Raw genomic sequence first — 22,695 nt, 5'->3', positions numbered from 1 at the left:
GTGCCCCTCTAGGAATTTAACTTAATTCATTATACAAGATTCTTATGAGAGCTTTGGTGTCACAATCCTTTCACAAACAATGCTCCTAAAATTACAAGTATAAAAAATAATGTGGACGAGTGCTCAAACTTCTACATTCAATGCAATAAAGAAAGCTGTGTTCACTTGAGAAATGATGATAGTTTGCAAAGTTTACCTCTATTCGGTATTGTTTGCAAAAGATGGACTATTTTTCGAGATGTGTGACAAACGATAAACTTGGGCCAATGTGAACTCCTCTAATATAGTAGGCTTCACATTATAAAAAAGGCTAGAGCCTAAGCATTGCACTTAGCCTAGAGCCTAACTAGCATGCCTTACTGCTAGATGTTCAAGTACTTGAATATGGTGCCATGCTTGATAACACTAAAGCCTAATGTGCCCCCCCCCCCCCCCCCCCCCCCCCTCGCCCCCCAAAAAAAAAAAACCTAAAAACAATACCTTAGTATTTTTTGACTTACAACCTCGAGACATTAGAGAATAGAGCATGGACCTCAAAGATGGGCCTCCTATCACCTTCAATTGTATTTGAGTATCATCTGCAAAGAATTAGGAGTAGAAGTATTCACACATGCATAAATGTGTGTATGCACATGACTTTTATTGGGGAACATGCATTGGCTCTCAAAAATTGCATTTGAAGATGCAACACTTGCAAAGCCATAAGACACATGCTCAAATGAGCATATTGGCCTAAGCTAAAAAAGTCCTACACAATCGGCAACCTTAATACAACAAATGTTCAAATGTACCCATATGTATCTGCCAAATACAACTTTTATACATTGTGCTAGGAGTTTCACTTCCATTACACACACACACACACTCTCTCTCTCTCTCTCTCTTTCTCTCTCTCTCTCTCTCTCCATGCAAAGTATAAGCAAGCAATCAAAAGAACTCACAATTAAAAGTTACAATAACACCACAAAGTAATAACCACAGAATATGATAGCTATCAAAGTAATTACCATAGAGTATGGTAGCTATCAAATACAACTTTTATACATTGTGCTAGGAGTTTCACTTCCATTACACACACACACACACACACACACACACACACACACACACACACACTCTCTCTCTCTCTCTCTCTCTCTCTCTCTCTCTCTCTCTCCACATGAAAAGTATAAGCAAGCGATCAAAAGAACTCACAATTGAAAGTTACAATAACAGCACACCACAAAGTAATTACCACTGAATATGGTAGCTATCAAAGTAATTACCACAGAGTATGGTAGCTATCAAAGTATCCAAGCTATTGAAGTGCCATCAAGATGAAGATATTACAACTATTTGCTGTGCCAAAGCACATTGCAAACACTCGAAAAAGAATAATAGAAAAGCCAAATTCTTTTAAATATCTTACACACATGCCAACACGGTTGTGGCGTAATGGATTGCATATGGGTTGAGTTCAATAGGTGCATAAGTTCAAACCGTGTGTCCCGCATCTGTGGAGGTACACATAGGTTGAGTTCCATAGGTGCATGAGTTCAAACCCTACGTCCCGCATCCCTCGAGGTAACCCACCTCCCGCATCCCTCGAGGTAACCGTGTGTCCCGCATCCGTGGAGGTACACATAGGTTGAGTTCCATAGGTGCATGAGTTCAAACCCTACGTCCCGCATCCCTCAAGGTAACCCACCTCCCACATCCCTATTCATGTCCAAACATGTTACACACATTGAATAGCTAGGAGATAAACCTTTTAATTCTACCTAATCTCTTGCCAAATAAGGGGAAATTTTGGACCCTGAAGCTGGAATAATAAATCACCAGCTACTAAAAGAACTGCTTCACCATTTCAAATTTTCATGATTTTCACGTACAGCCCTTTATAGAATCAACTTCGTCATCCCTCCATTACTTTTCTTTTACATCCATTTGCAGAATCTCGGCCTGGTGAAAGGAGCTGGCATGGCGTCTCTGATTCGATGTCCTTTCAATGCACCATCCGACAGCTCTGTCTCCATATCCGCCTGGTGCTTCAGCAAGCCCTCGGCTGGCAGGAGGCATCATGCACACATGCGCTGCCGCGGCCTGCACTGGTTTGCAGGGGTGCCTCTGATCAAGGTGAGCGCGAAAGCGAGCACGACCCCGTCTGTCAACAATGGCCTAGGCGAGAAGCTCTCAGAGAGCATCAAGGAAGCAGAGGATCTTTGCTCCACAGACAATGAGTCGGGTGAGTGCGTGGTGGCTTGGGAGGAGGTGGAGGAGCTCAGTGCGGAGATCGCCCACAAGCGCATGCTCGTTGCCCGGGAGAAGGAGGCTCTTGCGAACCTCCGCAAGGATGCACCTCAAACAGATGAGGGTATTGGCCACGGGAAATGAATTGCATCAAATCCACTTACTCAGATTATGTATACAGATCATCATCTAAAATTAGGCTGATCATATTGATTAGGTTATAAGGGGGGACGTACAGATTCTTGGTCTTTAATTGCCATACCTAATATGCTGGTACGGATGTTTGTAAGTGTTTTGGCCTTTAATTTACAGAGGGAAGAATGAATGAATATGAGAGAGAGAGAGAGAGAGAGAGAGAGAGAGAGAGAGAGAGAGAGAGAGAGAGAGAGTGAGAGTGAGCGTGCGCGTGCGTGCACGCGTGTGCATGTGCATGTGTGCGCATGCATGCATGCATGCATGCACTGTGAATAATCTTTTGTCTTTTTCTGTGAATGCACGATTCGTACATGCCTTGTCATGTGGTTTGTGTCTTGCATTCATAAACATGTGTTATTTGATGCACATTCCTTCGTTGATGTGTATCGCGTGAGTCAATCTGATAGGGGTGGACACTGGATGGTAGTGCCAACGTCCAAGAGGTGGAGATACTATCGGTGGCACATATTCTGATGGCTGGCTGAGTATTTTCAAGATGATAGGAACATTCAAACTTTTGAGAAAGATGAGGAAGTTATACTTGTTCTATAGCCAGCTTCAGGATCGACAAGTGTCTTTGCGGTATGAATATGGAGCAACACTTTTGTTGTTCTATCTAGTTACCTGTTTCAACAAAGGAATCTATCTAGATGGATAAAACAGGGAAATTGGAAGAGTCTATTATCAAGACAAAGCTTCAATTTTTTCAAAGGCACTACTTCTTTGGTGGTCACTCACAGCAAAGGAATACATGGAAGCACAAATTCCTGTGGCTCCTAGCACATTCAAGAAGTCTTGTCAGATTGCTGCTTGCAGTTAGCAGTCTGCTTATGTGAATGGCAATGGCGATTTCTCAATGCAGGCATCTTGTCACTAATAGTTTTTGAACATGAATTTCATGTTGGAGCTTCTTCCTCTAATTTATGTCACATGTTGTATGCAAGATAGGCTGTGCAACAATAGACAAGGCTGATGCAATCACAAAGAAAATGCCATAACCATGGGTTAATATTATGAGAAGGGTATGATCCACCAACATGTGAATCATAAGAGGAGAGGAATATGGTGAGAATCACGTGGCTAAAATCATAGAGATCAGGGGCTGTCATTGGAGGGAAGAAAACATTATGCCAAAACTCTTTTTCAACATGTCCATCTTCTCTAAAATGGTAGTCATAATTGTAATCTATTAACTAACCTTATTTGTACAGGATTCTTAAAATCATCAGAGTCACTATGATTGTGGCATGTGTACCATGTGAGATATGGCCATGCCTGTTTCAACAGTTTCTTGTGGCACCTATGCACTTTTATATTCCTTGGCAGTCTGCCTTTGAACACCACTAAAGCATTCAAAATGTCTTTCCCTGACATTCTGACCCACACTACTAGCATCAGATTCATACAAAAAGAAAGTATTGAGCTAGTCAAAATTAACAGTTAGGACAACAGTAGAACGGCTCCTTAGGCTATGACAATGAGACTAATGGAGTTTTGTCAGTAAAACTACCATGTTTTAGTTCATACTTCTGCCAAGCTCACCATCAGGACATTGCAAGAACAGGGATTCAACTATACCATGAGCTTAACATCACATTTGTGAGGAGCATCAGTACTTCAAACTGTCTAGTTCATTATATGTTCCTTCCACTGAAAATTTCTATTCATTTGAGCCTGTAATTCTTTTGCCCATGTTGCTAGGGTGCTTCCTGCAGGTAGACTACCCCCATGCAAGACAGTCATAGTGAACGCCATAGGCAGAGCCTTGTTTGTCTAATATGGTGCCTTACGAGACAAGTAGAGGCGTCATTGAAGGGTTACATGGCCCCATTTCTTTGGGTGTGGAACTCTCCCCTTTCCCATCATTCAGATGGCCCTTGTTGGCACGGATTATTTGGGCATATCAACATGGACGAACAAAAAGAGAGTTCTTTGCTACAGGTGCCATAAGAAAATTGGTCCTGACCAACTGTAAGTGAGACCACCTCATATTTAAGGTGGAAAGAAAAAAATCTAATTATTCCAATGGTTGTAAGTTAATCTGGGCTTATCTTCTTTAGCTTGCGACTTCGTTGTGTATGCATGGTTTGTGGAAAGTTGTGCGTCTTCTAATGAGCATTTCTTGAGACATAGTGGCCATCTTTTCTCTAGTTGTTATGTGATTGCTTCTTCATTTCTTGCTTTCTTTTCTCATCACAACTGATTGAGAGAGAGAGAGAGAGAGAGAGAGAGAGAGAGAGAGAGAGAGAGGATGGAGGCTACATGCCCGCCTTGCTTCCCTAGTTGTGTTCTTACCCTGCCTTTTGCACTTGCCTTGTTCTTAGTTGGATTTGCAAATGCACTGCCCTGTAGTGAACCTCTTAGTGTGACATGAAAACAGAGAGGGAGTGTTTACAGGTTGACTGTGTGGGCATCCAATTGTGATGTGTGCTCAAGTACTATGCTAGAGAGAGAGAGAGAGAGGGGGAGGGGGGAACCCATGACCCGTTGTGCTCCTATTGTGCACGGAGGCAAGGCAGTTTGAGAGAGAGAGAGAGAGAGAGAGAGAGAGAGAGAGAGAGGGAGAGAGGCCACCATCTTTGAGGTCGCAGGGATCTTGGGTTTGCACTACTCTTGCAGCTTGTGTGAGCAGGTCCTGTTCTATTCGTGCACTCTCTATGTTGCAAGTGATGAAGTGAGAGAGAGTGAAAGAGAGATGAATAGAGGATAATTGTACAGAAACAAACTGATAGATAATGAGAGAGAGAGAGGGCTTGTGCATTGGCTACAAGCAAGATATTAGCCATGCTAGAGTAATATTGTTTTGATTAATTAGGTTGTGGAGGCTTTGGAGCCTGACTTGGATACGGAGGTGGAAGAAATGGTTTCTTGCACTCAAATGATGGCACCTTGTCTAGAGGTTTAGCCATGCTCTAAGGTTCAACCACTAGTTAAACATAGCAAGGACACTCTTGATGGCATGATGGTGGATTTTGAAGATCCTCTTCAGTTTAAGCATCAAGCACATTCTCATATGTAGGTTATCTCGTTCATTGATGATTCCCAAGAGTTGGATTGGGAATATCTGTTGGAGTTGGGTGAATATGTTCGACACAATCAGAAGTCCTTTTTGGATTTTAGGGAAAAGAGGATGTTTTGGATGCCACTATGGACACTAAGACCGAATTGTGTTCGTTTGTAGCCTTACACGAAAGAGTGATCCTCTTCTTCATTGGCAGGACTCTGGTGGTTTCTTGGATCTATCAATAGTTACACTTCATCTTGTAAGGGGGATTGTGTGGAAGAAATCTTCGTTGGTCCATAAGACTTTTATGACAATGCTCAAATCAACAAGATATCACGATGATGTGCTAACTAGAGATCCTCTGTTTTTTGATAAATGCTTGGTCCATGTTGTGTCTTGAAGTCTATTGGTTGATTTCCAACGTTTGCTCCAATAAGAAAGCTTGATGTGGGTTGAATTGGAATTTTGTCCTGTAGTATATTGGTCTTTGTCTAAAGATGCTATGGGGGAGATTAGCATTGTTTTGGTTCCCCCTAGCTTGAGGGCTACCAACCATAACCATATGTGCATGTTGTAGGATACCTCATGCAAAAGGCCCAACTAGTTGCACTTAAATTGTATTGGAATGTCTTCATTGCACTTTCACTTGAAATGGGGTACTTTTGCAAGGTATTGTTTTTCTTGCGGACAATTGGGGCACTTCATGGCCAAATGTCTAGAGAAGACCACTACCTTAGATGGGGGGATTGGCTCTGCTATACTCAATGAAGATATTATGGTTGATGACCCTCAAGTAGATGAGGCCCTTATGTGAAATAATGTGAATAAAGAGAAACAACTTATGTCGACATTGAACCAACTTGATTGAGATTGGGTTGATGTCCATTTAAGAAGAGCTAAGAAGTTTATTGTGGGCATGAAAATTGTTATGCCTAGCATTTCATAGGACCCATTGCAGAGCTATGTGGGGTGCAAATACACGTCGTCTTCAATACTCATTGCTAATGACATGGTGTCATTGGCACCTTGAAAATCTTCTACTACAAAGGCTTCTAGTAACCATTCAGCTTGCTCGGCTTGCTTTTGATCCTCTTGGTAAAGTGTTCACCTCTTAGAATCGTTATTATCTTGGGGCTACCCCAAAGCAAGGGAATGATCCCTCCACCTTAGTTCAAACCACTTTTTAGTGGTTGGTGATCACGTTTAATGGTGATCTCAAACACTAAAAAGTGACAATAATCATTCTTTAATGGTTGAGTAGTGGTCGAATCACTTTTTGATGGTACTTCACCACTTTTAAGTGATTAAACTTCACTTTATAGCTATAAAGTATCCTTGCCTTCAATATTGAAACATTGGTAAACCAATTTCTTTGATGAGGTAAATATATAAAATCTTCTTGAAAGTGATGGCTAATGACCTCCATAAACATCTATGTGGCATTGCATATCCTAATCAATATGGATTTATCAAGGGTTGGAATGTCATATATTATGTGTTGAATGTTTAAATGGGCATTGATTATGCTAAGCACTCTAAACAAGATCTTGAAAATGATTTTGATTACTTGGATTGTTCTTTTGTGGCAAAACTTATGCATGTTATGGGTTTTGGTTTTATATATATTTTGTTTGATATACATTGTCAGTATAGTTTCCTCTTGGTAGCTCATGTTGAATGGTGGGATTACTAAGCCATTTACTCTTGTATACTGAGTCAGATAGGGCTTGTTGGGGGTAAAGGCGTCTTTGCCTAGCCGCATGTGTATTACTACATTAACAGTACCCTTGTCTGCAAACTGCAGGCAATGGGCGTCCGTCCTCACCGTCACTTTATTCTTTATTCTTTTAGTGACAGATGAATAAAGGGAAGGTCGGTCACACATTGTGACTATTGGAGTTTCCACATTGTAAGTCTTCCTCTCTTGCTCTTGATCTCCCGCCATAGTTCTCATGTGCAAGCTTCGATCCTTCACACCTTTCAACTAGTATCAGAGCATGGTTGCTTGAGCATTTGAGCTTGGTCCGTGACTCCTTCAGCATTCATTCAAATCCCTACACTATTGGTTCTCACTCTTGATAGCCATACTCGACTCCTTTGAACTCTAATCACTCCTTGGCTTCTCGAGCATCTACTCGGTTCATTTGGGCACCCTTAGGGCATTTCTTCAAAGGTATTGGAGCTCTCTTTTGTTATTTCACTTCAGTCCACAAGTTTTGTGAAGTAGGGCAGCCATGTTCTCTTACTTCTTGTGACATCTACACTCTACTAGTGACTTTTCCTTTCAAGAGGAAGCACTTGGGCCAAAGATCATCCACGAGAAGATCCCGGTCCTATTGTGACCTTAGGTTGTAGTAATTTTTTTTGTTATGACTGACTAATAATGTAGAAGTGTGTGAAAGCTCTTTGCTCTACACTATTGTTGGCTGCAATCATTCTCACACTTGTATCAAGGTGCTCCCTACTAGGCTCTGCAAAGCCCTTAGGCTGCTCCATGTAAATCTCATCATGCAAATCCCCATGTAAAAATGTCGTCTTGACATCCATCTAATATAAGTCCAAGTCAAGCTGCGTAACTAAGACCAAAACCAAGTGAAGGGTGGTCATCTTAACCATAATAGAAAAACTTCATCAAAGTCAACTCCATGCTCGTGTCTAAAACCCTTAGCAACAAGTCTTGCCTTATAAGCCGACTTGGGGTGTCCAAGGATACTCTTCAACTTGTACACCTATTTGCATGGCAGAACCTTCTTGCTACTAGGCAAGGAAACCAAATCCCATTCTCATTCCTTTGCAAGGAATCTATCTCAAACTACATAGTCCTCTCCCAAGAGTGACTGTCACCTGTGCACATAGCCTCATCATAAGTGAAAGGCCCTTCTACATCAATAACCAAGACATAATGCATTGAGGGCTAAAACCTGTCAGGGGGTATCTATCTCTAATACAACGCTGCATTGTAGGCTCTGTTGCTTGCCCAATGTTCTATCCAACACCCTGGCCATGAGTACGTGCTGTTGTTGCAGGCTATCCAGCTGTACGAGAGCTCATGGCTCCTCTTGAAATATAACCCTGCGTATCTCCACTATCTTCTCAGGCTGCCTATGTATCTTGTCTTCATGGAAAACTATATCATGGCTGTGAATGACTTTTCGTGGCCTATGAGTCCCATAGATGGTAACCCATCTCTCCTGCATCTCCATAGCCAAGGAATATGCATTTAACACTCTTAGGATCCAACTTACTATACTTATCCTTGGGCACATGGAAAAATGCCTCACATCCAAAGACACATAAATGCGCATAAGAGGGAGGATTTCCTATCCACATCTCCTCTACAACTTGAAAATCAATGGCACTATAGGGCGATCTATTTAATGATATACACAGCATTCGTAACTACCTCAACCCAAAACTGTTGGGGTAGACCTGTATGGCTAAGCATACTGTGAACCCTCTCTTGGATGGTCTTATTCATCCGGTCAGCCCTACCATTCTGGAGAGGAGTGTAGGGGGAGGTCAATTGACGCTTAATACCTCTCTTATCACATAACTGCTCAAAAGCACGTGAGACGTAATCACCCCCATTATCTGTCCCTAGGCACTTCAGTCTATGTACAGACTGGTTTTTTACCAAAGCAAGCCATCTCTAAAAAATTGACAATACATCGGACTTCTACTTTATGGGATAAGCCCATACTTAATGTGAAAAATCATCTATGAAAGTAACAAAATACTTTGCACCACCCATAGACTGACAAGGCATGGGCCCACAGATATCAGAATGAACCAAAGCCAAGGGCTCATTAATGCGTGACATACCAAACTTATTATGCATAGACCTAGTTTGCCTACCATAAAGACAATGATCACAAGAATCAAAATGAGAATAGTCAAGGGGTGGTAAGTACTGCAAACCAGAAAGCATTTTCATTTCCTTAACGGACATGTGCCCCAAACGGGCATGCCAAAGAGATACATGAGGTAAAGACCCCACAAACAAAGCATGATCAACTGTAGATCTAGAAACAACTAAGGGGTAGAGGTTGCTAGCCTTGGCACCTCTCGCAAGCATAAGCCTGCCACAAGTAATCTTCCATGCAGAGCCTCCAAAAGATACATGATATCATGCATCATCAAGCTATCTAGCAGACATGAGACTGTGTGTTAATGTAGGTACATGACATACATTGTGCATAACAAAACTGCTACCAAAAGGAAACTGCAGCCTAACATTACCAATGCGAACAATCTCAAGAGACCTATCATTACCCAAGTGGACAAAAGCTAAAACAAAATGGTATGAATGGAACCACTCTCGACAAGGTGTCACATGAAAGGACACACCTGAGTCCAAGAGCCAACATTGTGCATACATAGAGTGTATCTCTATCATCTGTAAAGCACTAGATGAAGTTGCTGCAAGGATGTAATCCCCATCACTATCCTCGGGCTGCATAATATTGATTTCTTCAATTTTAACACTTGACTTAGCAGGTACTATGCTGCGATCAGAAGACTTTTCCTGCACTTTCTCTTTCCCCTTGTCTTTCCGCCTTTCATTGCGCAATGTATGACACTATGGCCTTATGTGGCCTTTATTCTCACAATGATGACAAGTCAGATTGGCATTTCTCCCACAAGACTTATTGCACGACTTGCCACACGATTTGGATTGAAATTTATGCGAATCCTATCCACCACCATTACCACAATCATTCTTTACAGTTCCATCATGTTGGCCTCTAACTGTCAAAGCATGAGGCACACAAGAGGCATCCAAATTCTTATGGTTTATCTCTTCTTATGCAAAAGAGAGCTCTCAACATCAAATAGCTTCAAAGTAGTGGCAGAAGCACATAAGGCAGTGCGAAATACATCCCAAGACTCATTAAGAGTTCCAAGCAAGAACAATGGAGTAACAACCTCTTTGAAATCAATGCCCTGCAAAACCAAGTTCTTAAGAATAGCATGAAATTGGCTTAGATGAGTTGACATGGTCACATTCTCTTTCATGTGAAGATCCATAAGTTGTTTCAACCAATAGATTTAACTTGTAGGACTTTGCTTGTCATAGAGATTCTTAATCTTATCCCAAAGCTACCAAGCACTGTGTGCTTCCTCAACCACATTGTAATGCACAGCTCTTTCAATAGGCATAATTCGTATAATCAATCTTAATGATGTTGAAGCTAGCACTGTTAGTGGAAGAAGATGCCATACTGCAAGCTGAAACAGTGCAGACAAGTCAAAACTGCTTGTTGTAAACTGTAAAAAATGACCAAAACCCCACCAAAACTAAGGCAAAATGGCAAGAAACGAGTACTTAATGATGCTGCCCACCAAGTACTATCAAAAGTACATCAAACTAGGATGATTTAGCATTAAAAATACATCACAGTCCGGTGATATATGCTTGATGTAATAATTTACAACAATGTACAATGAGAGTTGACAATAGGCAAAAAACAATATACCAAGTCAACCACTGCCTGTCAATGCAAAACCAGCATCAAGCGAGCATAAACAAGCATGTAACAATCAAACTGACATGATCTAATACCCAAGTATGTCAGATAAAGTCCATCAATAAAGTCGATACATCCCCAATCAACAGGGCAAAATATACGTATCACTGTCAAGACCTGACACAAGTCGATGTCTTCTCAGTGAATACAAAGCCAAATCAGCCCAAGTACATCTACATGGACCAAGGTATATCAACCATACATCATCCACGAGATCTCGGTCTCAAAGATCCAAAAGCTCGACGAGGAACCATACATCATCCATGAGGAGAGCTCGGTCTCAAAGATCCAAAAGTTCCATCTTCGCCTCTCTTCTTCTTCTTGTCTTGTCTTGTCTTGTCTTGCTCACAGCTATGGAGCTTGGAGCGTGGAGCTTGAGAATGGAGCTTGCTTGAAGCTTGCACTTGGATCGTGGAGCTACCGGAGTGCATGGGAGAGGAGGTAACCTGATCGGCATGGAGGTAAGCTCATTACACCCCTAGATATGGATGGCACGTCGGCTATGTGAGAGGTAGCCATTACTGCTTGGCTTGGAACGCTTGAAACAATAAGCGGTCCGTGGGTCTTGGCGGTTGAGCGAAAGCTCCCACATTTTGGTTCTGTTGTCGGGACCTACGGATTCAAGCCTTGAGCGCTTGCGCGCTTCGAATCGAGCATCAAAGTAAGGGTTTTTCCCAAACCGGTGCTTGAGGTAGATAGGTAGGAAGCGAGGGAGTTTGAAAAGATATTCGATCTCCTTAGCAAGCAGATTTTTATTGTTTTGGAATTGGGAAAGTATTGGAGTAATGTAGGTATTTTTCTTATGATTTTTTCTTGCATTTAGGAAGGATAGGAGTAAAACATTGGAGCAAACAATAGGGTTTTTTGTTGTTGTATAACAAGTTGAAACAGGAAAAAGAAGGGGTAAAAATGAAAATTTGGGTTAAATGTTAGTAAGGGAGGCAAGACTAAGATGAGTACAAGCTTGGGCAGGGTGATAAGGGGCCAGGAGTGGCAAGAAAGGCCACATTGTGCATTGCAGGGTTTCAGGAGAGCAGCAGAGAGGGAGAAAGCTTTGTCACGTAGATCCACTTCAATCTGGCCATCCACGAGTTATTTGCCCAACCCAGGTAATTCCACACCTTCCCCTACATGAATAGGTTGGATCTATAGGTGCTCAGCAGGTAAGAAGCCCTTGATCGCTTAGCACGATGAATTCTTCAAAGTTCGGCAAAAATCGTGCTGCACTCGGCCGGTCCGAGTGATGACGATTTTGGGCCGAGTCCCAGAATCCGTCCTTGGCCCACTACCAATCGGACTACTTGACTCGGCCCATCTAACTTGGCCCTCGATCCACTCGGCCACTCGGCCCTCAGACCATTTGGCCCACTACACTCGGACGCCTTTCACTCGGCCCGTCCGAGTAAAGTATTCGAACCAACTTTGAAATTTAGCCATCGGCCCATTCGGCCACTCGGCCCTCGGACAGGCCGAATCAGGCATTCAACCTCTGCAATTCGGACCTATTGGACCGAATTTGGATTTGTCCAAATTTTAACTTGTAGACCCTGAAACTGACCATGAGACCATATAGAGCCGAAACCATATCATAGATCGACCACTGGGCTGAAATCTAGAGCAAGTAGTTCAAAACTTAGTCCTTTAAATCACGCATTGCATTTACCGTAACGGCCTTGTGGGCCGGAGGGGATTCCCCCCCTCCCCCCCTCTGGATCCCCGCAGAGGGGGCTCTGCCTCCTCCGCACCTCCCCCGAGTAGGTTGGAGAGAAAACGCGCGCCGTGACAGGTCCTCCAAATTAGACCCTAGTGTAGTAATGGCTCTACACAAGCATGGATTCTTACTTGCAAAGAGCAACCAAAAGCCCATACCTGAACAGAGTCAAACCTCAATGGGCCAATCTAGCCAACAAGGGTAAAAAGGCCACACTGCAAAAACATGTACGTGTTGCATTCGGATTGTATCTGGTCAAAGCAAGAAGCAACAACATCAGGCTACAATAGCGGGAGGATGACTAGGTATGACAGTCCTAACAATAGATGCACCTTGAATAGCATTGCACGATCCAAGACATCTGTGGAGAATCCACATTTGGTCGTGCAGTTGGGGACTCAAGGACATTTGTCAAAAGGCTTAAATTTGCAAGCCAAGATCCGGAAGACAAAGACATAGTACCACCTGCTTATCTTAGGGTCAAACTCACTGCGAAAAGAAAGCATACTATTGATGCTTTGATTGATGAAAGAGTAGATTTTAATATCTTGACCTATGCATCATGAACCCTACTAGGCCAACCAGAGCTCATACCGACTAATGTAACTCTTAGCCCTTACGGGGGACACCCACAAGCACTCATAGGGAAATGCAAAATCCTTGCGACAATTGAAACTGAAAGCTTGCCTATCCTATTTCATGTTCCTCCAAATAGTGCTAATTATGGGAAGGAAACCCTCCTAGGAAGACCCTTCAAAAGGGCGACCAAGTGTGAGGCCAACTATGTAGCAGAAAGGATATACCTGACACTACCAGGTGTGAGGATAGTCACAATCTTTAGCAAGGGTGGCCTCATCGAACCTCGAGGGAAAGGCAAGGAAGGTGTTGACATGACAGTCAAGCCTACTAACGAGAGCAAGGACTTGTTGGAAGAGTTGATACAAGCACAAGTCGAACAACAAGAACAAGTGAGTAAGGCCATGCTTGAAACAAGAAGGTCAAGAGACAATGCCAAGGATGGGCTTTGCACTTACAAATATTGTAGAAGACCCCAAAAGAAGCCCAAGCCTTATAGACAAAGTCATCGAAGGAGGGTTAGCACAACAGCGCAATGGATATCTAAAGCGTTGCTACGTGCTCAAGGGTATTACACAGGTAAACGATGGATTTGGGTGCCAAAACCCCCTGCTAAACCTCCTTTGTTGACTGAAGGCCAGATCGTATCAAGAGCAAAGAAGTGTAGGAGGAGATCTAAAAGTATCGAGTCAAAAACATTGGAGTGATCGAGCCCAGAAACCAAACGAGACTAATCGGAGGGTAGATCCTCAGCCTAGTGTGCTTGACAAGCAGATATCAGAGATAATCATTGAGGATACGCAAAAGCCACTAGTGCCCAAGGAGCCTTTGATTCCCCAAGAGGATAGCAGGCATCATGGGCACAACATTGCTCATGGCAAGGTTAAATGCTCAACAAAGAAAATGGTAAAATCATGTAACAGCCACGAGCAAATCTTCCAGCAAGTATCGGAGCCACTTAAGAGTCCCAAGTCTCCTGCAACCTCTTTCCCTAAATGGACATAGGAAGCACAACAACAGTCATCAAGTGCAGCTGCTCAATCCCAATCTCTATCTCCATCTAAGCTTCCAAATGTCCAAGAGGTGGGACATGGCATTACCCGTAGCTCTCGGCCCAAGGGTATGTCTGTGCAATCTATTGTGACTAGAACAGCTGAGGCTCGATCTGCACAAGTGAATGCTTAAAGGGCAACAAAAGACATGACCACTTTTAATCGGTCTAAGGACTTGACACCGCAATCCACCAATAGTAGGTAGTCCACTGAACTAGCTACTACTACTTCTAGTTAGGGATCACAGTAGTTCACAGCCCTCGGCCGTGACAATGCTCCTTGTGGAACATGTCCTTAGTAGTTCACATGTGGAGGCCTCCAACTTCCTTGACAACTCTAGCACTTCCAAAGCGCCTAAATCCTAGGCTGGAGGAGTTAAACAAAAGAGAATTGACTGAAGAGCTAGACTCTCCAAAAAGAGAGGCAGTTGTACCCTCACAACCTAGCGAGGCTATTCAGCAGGCCGCGGCTATGTCCCTTAAGGACACACTAGAGAAAGAGAATGCTGAGGCCCAGCCAAGCACATCAATGTGACTGACCTAGTTCAAGGTCCCGAGTCTTCAAGGGATACACCTCAATTGCCTAAGAAAAAGAAGAGAAAAGAATGAAAACAACAACGACAGTTGCAAGTGGTTGTAGGCCCCAAGAAGATTGAAACCAAGAGTGCCAAAGAGCTGAGGAATAAAGTGTCGAGACCATCCACCAATGAACCCATTGATGTCTCTTCTAATAGCGGTGAAATCTCACACACATCCGTGTGTTATGAAAAAACAAAGTAGCCGTTACCATCAACGGTTGCTTGCAACACTCAATCCACCAACAACAGAACTCGCATTGACCAATCAAGAGTGGATACAACGATGTCACAACAGGGTGACAAATTTATCCCAGTCACATCCAAGGAGAACCGTGACTCAATAACAAAGCCTTAGGAGAAACATGGAAACCTCGAGAGTATAAGTAATCCTAGCGTTGACCAATCTTGCTCATCTAGGCCTAAGCCCCCAGCTATGCTAAAGCCTAGGCAAACTCCTAGAACCTCGCATGAGATAGCAACCGAGCAAGCCCTTGTTGAACATAGAAGTGTCGCTGAATGCTTAATGGAGTTGGATGCTAAACTCAAAGTATTCTCACGTGTCTATGTCCTTGCGAACATAGGTGCATTCCCTAAGGAGCAGCTTGAAGAATACTTGTCATTCCCCCTATCCTGGGAAGAGCAAGAACATCTTGAAGAGCACTATGACAGGCTCCTGCATGAATGGATGCGACTCACCTCTAACGAGGAAGTCGACGAACTACGCTTAATTGTAACATTCAATGATGTGCTCTGCCAACCAAATCTCTTAGAGATAGAGAAGCTAAAGCAACAGTTAGAGGGTCGAAGTCAATTCAAACGTTGGGTTGAAAACCGTGTTGCAATGGCCGAACTAGGAGCCCAAATTATGATAGTCTCAGAGGAGCGATTGGTCAAATGGCGGTCTCAAAGAGACCCAACCTATGTGGCACCAACTTCCTTTCGAGTACTAACTGCCATTCAAGGTATGGACTTAGTTGGAACTAGCCAAGAGAGCTCTTTGGTTGATAACGTTCTCACTCAGGAAGAGTTACATGTTGCCAGTAGACTCGAACAAGGTACCATGCTACTCGATGTTGCAAAATATTTATCGTTATTGAGTATACTTCCACAAGTACTGGATGAATGTGTCACACTCAAGTATAATCTGGAGTTCTAAAATTGGTTTTTATCCTCATGAAGTGACATGGATTCGTAAATATATATATAAATAAACCATGAATTTTGCAACCCTGTATAGATAACATCAACACACATAGGAAATGATAGTCAAGCACAGGGAGAAGAGTTGGGTTTGACACGATGAGCTCCTCAAGTCCTCCTCTCACCACACATTTAGAAGTCGTGTGACCATTCCCACTTCCATGTGGAGGGCATGCAACCCTCATTACCGCCATAGGAAGCCCTGACCAACATCTTTGATGGTGTAGATGGGGCACTGTCCCTTCCTATACACCTTTCCCTTTTTCAGTCTATCCTTCCAGGGATGAGCCCTGCTCCACTCCATGACAACCACTCTATGCAACTTAGCATAAGCCAAGATCTGCTAATGGTTGGAGGCAAAACAAACATCAGTAGGGTGCTATTCCTCTACAACAAATGCTGCATGCCTCACCTCACCCATCCTCATCATATACGATTGATAACCCACTGTATAATCCCTTCCATGTGAATAGTTTTATCCTACCTCAGGCTTAATCCTTGGTTCGTATTTTGCAGTAGCAGTCATGGACCACATAGTGTAGTTGGCATGTAAGGAAGCTCTCTGCCGTCGGAAAGAGCATATGGCACTAGCGCCCCCACCAGAATGCTATGTGCCTACTCTAAAGAGGTATGCATCGAAAAGAGGCCCCAAACGACACCACCTAGGACGTAGGCTGAAAACCCCCCAAGCCAAGAGGACGAGGACTCAAGGGAGCACATGGGATGTGGCAACACCAACCATGCAGGCTCCCACCAGAAGCTCGGGCACCAGGTGCTCGAAAGGAGAGAGGGCAGCTCGAGATAGGCAAGAATTTGATGCATTGTTTAAAAGCATTCTGGAAATAGTTGGGACCAGGGACTACACCATCCGGGTCCCGGCCGACATCTTTCACACCCAACCTCATAGGAGTCCTCACCGGCAGAGCCTCGGTCGCTCGACCACCCGGACTCGCCCCACCTCGTGCAAGTAGAGTAGCCCCTATGATATATAAGCAAATTAACAAAGGCCATCCTGCCATAACTTTTTGTCTTTAAATGGTTAAAGGGACAGGCTCCCCACTTGTATACACTTTTCTTACCTATTGCTAATATATGCCATGTCTTTAACAAGCACTGGAATATGCGTTGCAATTAGCATCATAGGATTTTGATAAAGTAATATCTTGACATGATTGCATATGTTCATTGTACTTGATGCATGCGACTTGCATATACTCTCATGAAGTAACAAGTGGATGTAGGACGATGCAGGTCTTCGTGCAAACGTGTTCAATCCCCAAGTCACCACAAGACCATCAATCTCATAAAGAACCGTGACAAAGCCATGCTGCCGAAAGCAAAAATCAGCCTTGCGAGTGCCTACGTTGCATGGCCCAAAGCATGATCTTAACCACTTCCTCTTTTTGGGTTATACTCTACGCCGGGCACTCAGGTAGCTATTACCCCAATTGTACCAACATCACACGTTCCAAAGAGGCTTACAATATCTCAAGTGTATCTCCCCATCTCAACGATTGCTTCTCTAACAATGAGGCTAGGGCAGAATCATCACTGTAATATCCATTTCCTGAGCCTTCGAAGCTTGACATTTCCCAACCCATTGAAAGGCTGATAGTCTCAACATATTGCAATGGTTATACTCATGCAAGTCCAAAAAAAAAAAGGAAAATAAAGAAAGAAAAAAGAACAAGAAAAAGAAATAAAAAAGAAAAAAGAAAATGAAAAAAGAAAAGAAAAGAACGAAAAGATACGAAGCACCCACGATCACAGCACAATACCTAGGGGTCCTCAATTTAGGTACGTCTAGTGACCTTGGTCAGTTGGCTCCATCCCTAGTCCCCTAGCCCTTTAGCATCACCCACAATTGTTCAGGGCACATCAAGGGCAGGACATACCTAGGGAGCTTGTCTCACCTATGGTTAGACCTGCCACCCTGACCCATTCGCACGATTCTCTCTTGCACTCTGCCTTAATACTATTGCAATCAATTGTGGTAACTACCACATGAATGGTCATGAAAAGTACACCGTCCTTATCAAGCAAGGCCAATAGCTCCCAGCTACTACCGAAAGTGTGGTGTCCCTGTGTTTGATTATGCTACGTCATGCAGTCACAATGCAAAGGATGTCTCATACACCTTCACGTGTACTTCTTCTCAACATGGACAACTTTGCTTCATCCCCACATTGTTACGAGAAATCAGCCCACGGTCTTCTAACTACGTAATATCTAAGTATGCATGAGCACTCATATAATATATGCATCAAAGTATATACACAGTTTGGGTCCTCAAGTGCAGGACAATACTCTCAGCTTACTTAGAGTTCGACTTGTGTCTCCCAAACTAGTTGAACTATGTCTTGTGCACAATAGAGAAGACTAGCACTACCCCTAGAGAGAGACCACCTATGAGAGGTTTTCAATTGAAGGTATTGAAGACTCCAACGAAAGTGTCATTCACTCTTCATCGACACCCAACTTTGAATTCTTATCCTTTATCATCCTGCAAGCCCGCCAAGAATCATCATGTGTAGAATCCCCAACAAACCAGCACTTATGCTGGCCATTAGTGCAATCCCCAACAAAGAACAGCCCTACCACCAACTCCAACAACCCTACCATCAGCCAGCTAGGCCACCAATGTGCCCCCAATGACCTTCCTCCACACCACCACCAACACTTCTCCACGGCAACCACAGATATCTCTTCCACCCACGTCTTCAGTGCATGCCAAAGCTTGCTACCTACGATGGTGAGTGCCATGGGACTGGCACTCATCTAGGAGGGGGGTAATGTTAACCCTCAAACGAACAAAGGTGAAAAATCCGAAAAAGCTGAAGCAGAAGACAAGGCCAAGGCAAAAGTGAAACGGAAGACAAAGGTGCACCACGAAAAATATGAAAACACAAGAAGTGCAGAAAAGTCCTAAATAAAGAAAAAAGGCGCACAAGAAAAAGCGCAAGTCAATAATTTTGTAAAAAAGCGCAAGGTGCACCATGATTTATTTTAAGAGTACTGGGCTCTCACCCATGCAATTTGTAAAGGTACATGGGTGGTAGGAAGGAAGCTAGGAAGATAGGAGGATAATGGGAAAAAGGGCCTAAGGCCATGGCCGACCATGTAAAAAAGGGGATAAGGGGATGATCGCCTAAAAGGGACTTAGGTTTTTGTATATAAAGTTGAAAAGTGAATGAGAAGCTTATTCTTGTGTGTGGCCAAAAGTGGCTCTCTTCTTGTTCTTGCTTCTTGAGCTTGTGCTTGAGAGAGGGAGTGTGAGAGTGTGAGGGTGAGGGAGCGAGAAGGAGAAGCTCTCCATCTCCTCCTCTCTTCTTCTTCTTCTTCTTCTTCTCTTCTCTTCTCTTGTCTTGCTTGCGGCGATGGAGCTTGGAGCGTGGAGCTTGCTTGAAGCTTGCACTTAGATCGTGGAGCTACCAGAGTGCGCGGGGGAGGAGGTAACTCGATTGGCATGGAGGAAAGCTTACTACACCCATAGATATGGATGGCGCGTCAGCTATGTGAGAGGTAGCCATTACTGCTCGGCTTGGAACGCTTGAAACAATAAGCAGTCCGTGGGTCTTAGCAGTTGAGCGAAAGCTTCCACACTTTTTTAAATCCATAATGTGCCTTTTTAAACCTATACTCATGGGTAATTAGGGTGTATATAACCCTTAGGCTATTCCGTATATACTTCCTCAATCAAATCTCCATCTCCGGTTAGAAATGTAATTTTTATATCCATTTGCCAAAGCTTCTATCACTTAGATGCTGTCGAATCAATGACAATTCTCATGGTTGCCATTTTTGCAACTGGGCTAAAAGACTTCTCATAATCTTGGATAGTTTCCTATATGTATATCCTCTATATCACATGTGTTCAAGACCTATTTATAAATATCCTTATCTATGAATTTTTTCTTAATAAAACAGAACCCTTTTCTATTCAATCTATAAGTAACCTCTTTATATGGGACCCTTTATATGTAAAAAATAAGTTAAAATGGCATTTTAAAAATCCATTATGTTGAACTCACATGATACATACATATATTTATGATTGATCTCCTCGGGCTCATAATCAAGACCATAACGTTGTGCATAACCTTTACCAACTAGCCATGCTTTGTATCTCTCTATAGATCCATCTTCTTTGCATTTCACTTTGTAAACCCATTTACAACCAATGGGTATTTTTCCTTCAGGCAACCTAACCAAATCCCAAGTGTTATTTTTAGCCAATGTTGCATATTCCTCATCCATGGTGGTTGCACACCAATTCTCATTATCAACTACTTCACTAAACTTTGTAGGCTCTTTATGACCCATCACTTTAGTCATGTAAGCAAAGTGTTTAGCTAAATACCCATTGTAAGTTAGCCTATCAATAGGATTTCTGACTCTGTTTGACCTTCTTAACTCTTGCATACAATGCGATCCCTCTCATCAGGTGGTATATACCTTCTTTGACTAACTCCAAGTATAGTATTATATGGTATACTAACTTCACTGTCAAGACTGTCACTACTATGTGACTCATAACCAAAAGTACGTGGCCCAAAAACATCTTCAAATATCTTTCCTTTGCCTTAATCTAATCTCCCTATTGTTGGACATAGAACCATGACTATACGAGTGACTTGAATAGTAGAGGATGTGTCTCTTGTAGGCCCACTGATAGTGGTACTATCCATAGTACAAATTTTAACATGAGTATTATCTCCTAGTCCATAAAAAATGAGCACACTTAGACCACCATATCATGAAGGCATCTCATCAACACTACATTCGTGCTAACCAATACCTCATGTGTAGTTGGATTGTAGCATTTGCAGACTTTTTTGTCATGTGCATAGCTAATAAATACACACTTAACATATTTTCGATCTATATTTTTCCTCTTCTCATTTGGCACATGTACATAAGCAATATATCCAAAGACTTTAAGATAGTTAATTAGTCTTGTAGCCATTTTCATACTCTTTAATAAAACAACCATCTCTATTAAATAACTTGCAGATTCTGCTTTGCCATTTTTTCAACAAGAAATAAATTATTAGTGATAGATAGTACATGCAACACATCATATAGACCACAGGGGATTCATTAGTAGTAATAAGGAGACGTCACCTGCGTGTAAGAAATATATGAAAATATCCCTTATCTACCCCCTACTTATGCTTGGGGGGTCACTCATGAATATATGTATATATAATGTGAGTTCAAAATAAGGGGTTTTTTAAACACCATTTTTATACATTTTTAAACATACAGAAGGGTATCATATAAAGGGGTTACTTATAGATTGAATAGAAAAGGGTTGTGTTTTATTCAATAAAAAATCACAGATTAGGATATTTATAAATAGGCCATGAACGCACGTTATATAGAGAATATATATATAGTGAATCCCTTGAGTATTTATGGGACCTTACCTTATAAAATGCACCTTCCTTCCCTTAAGTAACCTCCCTCCCTTACACTCACGTGGTACCATATGACAAACCCTAGTGGACCCCACGGGATATAGACTCATTTTCTTCCCATCATGCATGACTATCGGTACAACACCTATATGCTTGATGTCATGTTATGTATCATCGTCAATATATACATAGCCATGAGAGCCTATAGTTATCTCATCACAGCATTCTCCATGTGGAGTTATAGATTTGAGGCACCTAAGTGAATGTACCACTTTTCATCAATATTGCCTTGTTTAGGCATACCCTTGGATACATGTGTCATAATAAATAGCCTATCTAATTGATCATCAGTATTATTACTCGAGGATGCATATTTTACTATGTTGTCTACCTTTTAGTTTCATATTAGCCTATTTTTTATGATAGTCTTTTGCTATATGGCCATACTTGCCATAGTAATGATAGTCTTTGTTTTCTATTTGACTGATCATGAGAGTACCAAGGGCCCACCTCTACCTTTCAATGATCTTCCACTACCTCTAAAAGATCTTGATCCTCTTTAACCTTGCGCATTTTGATTCTACTAAGAATTTTTTTTTCTGTTGCCCATACGCATTTTGAGTGTCACCATGGCCTCAAGAGGCTCTATGAGCCCTGCTATCTCTAGCTCTCTCACTAGACTAAAAGACAATATCTCTACTTAAAGAGGTACTTGAATCTGTATTCAAACCAAGTTTGACTTCTTCATGCAATAGCAATGCAAGTAACTCATTCCAATTAGGGAGGTTTGATTGTATAGAAATCGATGTGTCACATGCTCTGTATTCCTTACCCAAGCCATTCAAAGTGACTCCAATCATGTCATCATCCTCGACCTTCGATCCAATATAAGACCATGAAGAAATTCCATGAAGTGGTAGGTTGAGAAGTGTACAAAAGAAGAAAGAAATGGCACAATGAAAGAAGTCTATGGATGAAAGTTCATAGGATAAGTGTATGGATGATAAGTTTGGGATACCAAATGTTAGAACTCTAAAGGAAAAAGAGTGCAAGAAAGTGTACACCACCACATGCAAAAATGGTTGAGACACCTAGTGCACCTCAATTGAGGAGATTAGATAGAGTAAGCCATCCAGCTAACAAGTTGACATATAATGGCTTTATAAATATGCATTATGTATACATGGGATCGTATGAGCAACA

At 42.4% G+C, this 22,695-nt stretch overlaps 1 protein-coding gene across 1 annotated transcript; it reads left to right on the top strand.

The window, feature by feature from the left end:
- The first annotated feature begins 1,863 nt into the window (after positions 1 to 1,863).
- LOC148017788 (calvin cycle protein CP12, chloroplastic-like) lies at positions 1,864 to 2,562 on the top strand. Its single transcript, XM_087661899.1, has one exon. It carries the CDS (start codon positions 1,960 to 1,962, stop codon positions 2,371 to 2,373), a length of 414 nt encoding a protein of 137 aa, XP_087518025.1. The 5' UTR covers positions 1,864 to 1,959; the 3' UTR covers positions 2,374 to 2,562.
- The last annotated feature ends 20,133 nt before the right edge of the window (positions 2,563 to 22,695 follow it).

This window comes from Lygodium microphyllum, chromosome 21 (genome assembly GCF_053477565.2).
Source record: "Lygodium microphyllum isolate KBCC chromosome 21, Lygodium_microphyllum_v1.1.10, whole genome shotgun sequence".
In the NCBI taxonomy this organism is placed as follows: Eukaryota; Viridiplantae; Streptophyta; class Polypodiopsida; order Schizaeales; family Lygodiaceae; genus Lygodium; species Lygodium microphyllum.
This window is presented reverse-complemented; position numbering and strand designations above follow the sequence as displayed.

Excerpts from the sequence above, each read along its gene's own strand:
- LOC148017788 (XM_087661899.1), top strand. The coding sequence starts at position 1,960 with ATGGCGTCTCTGATTCGATGTCCTTTCAATGCACCATCCGACAGCTCT.